Genomic DNA, 3,015 nt, shown 5'->3' with positions numbered 1-3,015 from the left:
AAGAGGCTGAAATTGTGCATATAGGTGACACGGGGCCTCTTTTGGTGGTCCGACGGGCGTGCCTTAAGCCTAAGGGGTCGTCTGAGGACCTACAGCGAAACAATATCTTTCTGTCTACGTGTACAATTGGAGGAAAAGTGTGTAGGTTCATCATTGATTCGGGCAGTTGCAAAAATGTGATATCTGAAGCGGCCGTGCAGAAGCTCCAGTTAAGCACCGAACCTCATCCTGCTCCCTATAGCCTAGCATGGTTGAGACGAGGTAATGAAATTCGTGTTACTAGCCGTGTGTTGATATCTTTTTCTATTAGCAATGTGTATCGTGATAGTGTTTGGTGTGATGTGGTGCCGATGGATGCGTGTCATTTGTTGTTGGGTCGTCCATGGCAGTTTGATAGGGATGTGTGCCATGAAGGGCGTCGAAATGCATATACATTCACCTTTTCGGGTAAAAAGATTGTACTACTATCCTCCAAAGATAAGCAGTGTCTGTCTTCGGCAGGGGACAGTAGTAATCTACTTTCTGGATCTTTGTTTGTGCGTGAGATGCTGGCAGAAGGTGTTGTACTATTGTTAGTGGGAACTGAGGCGACAGGAGTGTCGACAGTTCCTATGGCAGCCGAGGGGACGGGTCTTCACCCCAAAGCTGCCGCCTTGGTGTCTGAGTTTCATGATGTGTTTCCGGATGACCTTCCACAGGGTCTTTCACCTTTGCGGAATATGCAACATCACATTGATTTGGTACCGGGCGCGTCATTGCCTAATCGGCCACATTATCGAATGAGCCCAGTGGAACATGAGGAGTTGAGGGACAAGTAGAGGAGTTGGTGCAGAAGGGGTACATCAGAGAGAGCCTCAGCCCATGTGCAGTCCCCGCAATCCTAGTGCCAAAAAAAGATGGGAGTTATTGGATGTGTATAGATAGCAGGGCCATCAACAAAATAACAGTTCGTTATCGCTTTTCGATACCGAGGCTAGATGACTTGCCTGATCAGTTGGCCGGCGCAACTATGTTTACCAAACTGGACTTGAAAAGTGGTTACCATCAGATAAGAGTCCATCCTGGTGATGAGTGGAAGACATCATTTAAGACACGGGAGGGATTATTTAAGTGGCTAGTTATGCCGTTTGGACTATCCAATGCACCAAGCACGTTCATGCGGGTAATGAACCAAGCACTTCGACCGTTTATTGGTAAGTGCGTTGTTGTATACTTCGATGACATATTGGTGTACAGTAGGTCGGAGGAGTCTTATGGTGTGCATCTAAGGGAAGTCCTTACTGTTTTACGCAAGAAGAAGTTCTTTGCAGCCACTAAGAAGTGCGTGTTCTATACCGATAGTGTTTTGTTTTTGGGGTATGTTGTGCCAGCCAGTAGGGTAACGGTGGATGCAGCTAAGGTTGATGCGATCCGGTAGTGGCCGCGTCCACAGTCAGTTTCTGATGTACGGAGTTTCCACGATTTAGCGTCGTTTTATCGACAATTTATTAAGCACTTTAGCACCATCATGTCTCCCATTAATGATTGCATGAAGGAGAGTAAGTTTCAGTGGACACCCGAGGCTGAGAAAGCGTTTTTGATCATTAAGGAGCGTCCGACTTCAGCCCCGATACTTGCGTTGCCTGATTTCACAAAACCTTTTGCATTACATTATGATGCCTCTAAATTGGGTATCGGAGCTGTCCTCAGTCAGGAAGGAAAACCAATAGCTTATTTCAGTCAGAAGTTGGCAGGGGCTCGTGGGAGGTATAGCACTTACGACGCAGAGCTTTATGCTGTTGTTCAGGCCATTCGCCATTGGCGACATTATCTATTTCAACGATAATTTGTCTTATACAGTGATCATGAAGCCCTCAAGCATTTGTTAAACCAGGAGTCTGTATCTGCCCGTCATGCATCATGGGTTGCCTTTTTGCATTAGTTCAATTTTGTCATTAAACATTAGGCTGGTTCTTCTAATCATGTGGCAGATGCGCTCAGTCGGTGGCATGGGTTATTAGCGCGGCTACAGGTAGCAGTCACCGGGTTTGAGACCTTTGTCTCTCTTTATGCTGATGACCCTTATTTTGGCCCCATCTATCATAGTTTACTGCAGGGACCCCATTCCTCTTTTCTGTTAGAGGATTGGTATGTGTTTAGAGGTGTTCAATTGTGTATACCAAATTGCAGCCTTCGTCTGAAATTGATTGAGGAGTTCCATGGTGAAGGTCATGTTGGGCGAGATCGTACTTTGGCTTTGATTAGCGCTTCATTTTCTAGCCTACTATGCGTCGTGAAGTGGAGAAGTTTGTCTCACGATGCAGGGTGTACCACGTGGCAAAGGGGAAAGCCACAAAATGCTGGTCTTTATCGACCCTTACCAGTGCAGCTCCGTGGACTGATATTAGCATGGATTTTGTCCTGGGTTTAGCATGGATTTTGTCCTGGGTTTACCGAGCACACAACGTGATAATGATTCCATCTTTGTGGTGGTAGATCGTTTTTCTAAAATGGTGCACTTCATTCCCTGCAAGCGCACCACTGATGCTGTCAAGGTTTCTCAGCTATTTTTCAGAGAGATTTATCGGTTGCATGGGTTGCACACTTCCATCGTGTCTAACAGAGACACGAGGTTCATCGGTCACTTTTGGCGGAGTTTATGGAAGTCAGTTAACACGTCGCTCAATTTTAGTAGTGCTTATCACCCTCAAACTGATGGGCAAACAGAGGTAGTTAATCCTTCTTTGGGTGACTTGTTGCGGTGCTTGGTTGGGGATAATCTACGCTCATGGGATCAGCGGCTTAGCCAGGCAGAGTTTGCGTATAATCATGCTAGAAATAGAAGCACCGATTTCAGTCCGTTCCAGGTTGTGTATAGTATTCTGCCCTAGCCCTGTTGATTTATTGACTCTGCCCTCTAAGACTCGGCTGCATGGGACAGCTGTTGACTTTGTTCGTAGTTTGCAACAAGTTCACGAGGAAACACGAGCTAATCTGCTAGAGTCCAACCGTAAGTATAAAGAGGCGACTGATCGG

General features: G+C 46.3%; 1 protein-coding gene across 1 annotated transcript; it reads left to right on the top strand.

The window, feature by feature from the left end:
- The first annotated feature begins 1,507 nt into the window (after nucleotides 1-1,507).
- Nucleotides 1,508-2,410, top strand: LOC111374320. Its single transcript, XM_022996976.1, has 4 exons — nucleotides 1,508-1,746; nucleotides 1,840-1,903; nucleotides 1,946-2,127; nucleotides 2,170-2,410. Exons 1-4 carry the CDS (start codon nucleotides 1,508-1,510, stop codon nucleotides 2,408-2,410), a joined length of 726 nt encoding a protein of 241 aa, XP_022852744.1.
- Nucleotides 2,411-3,015: the final 605 nt, after the last annotated feature.

This window comes from Olea europaea, unplaced genomic scaffold (assembly GCF_002742605.1).
Source record: "Olea europaea var. sylvestris unplaced genomic scaffold, O_europaea_v1 scaffold1238, whole genome shotgun sequence".
Taxonomy (NCBI): domain Eukaryota; kingdom Viridiplantae; phylum Streptophyta; class Magnoliopsida; order Lamiales; family Oleaceae; genus Olea; species Olea europaea.
This window is presented reverse-complemented; position numbering and strand designations above follow the sequence as displayed.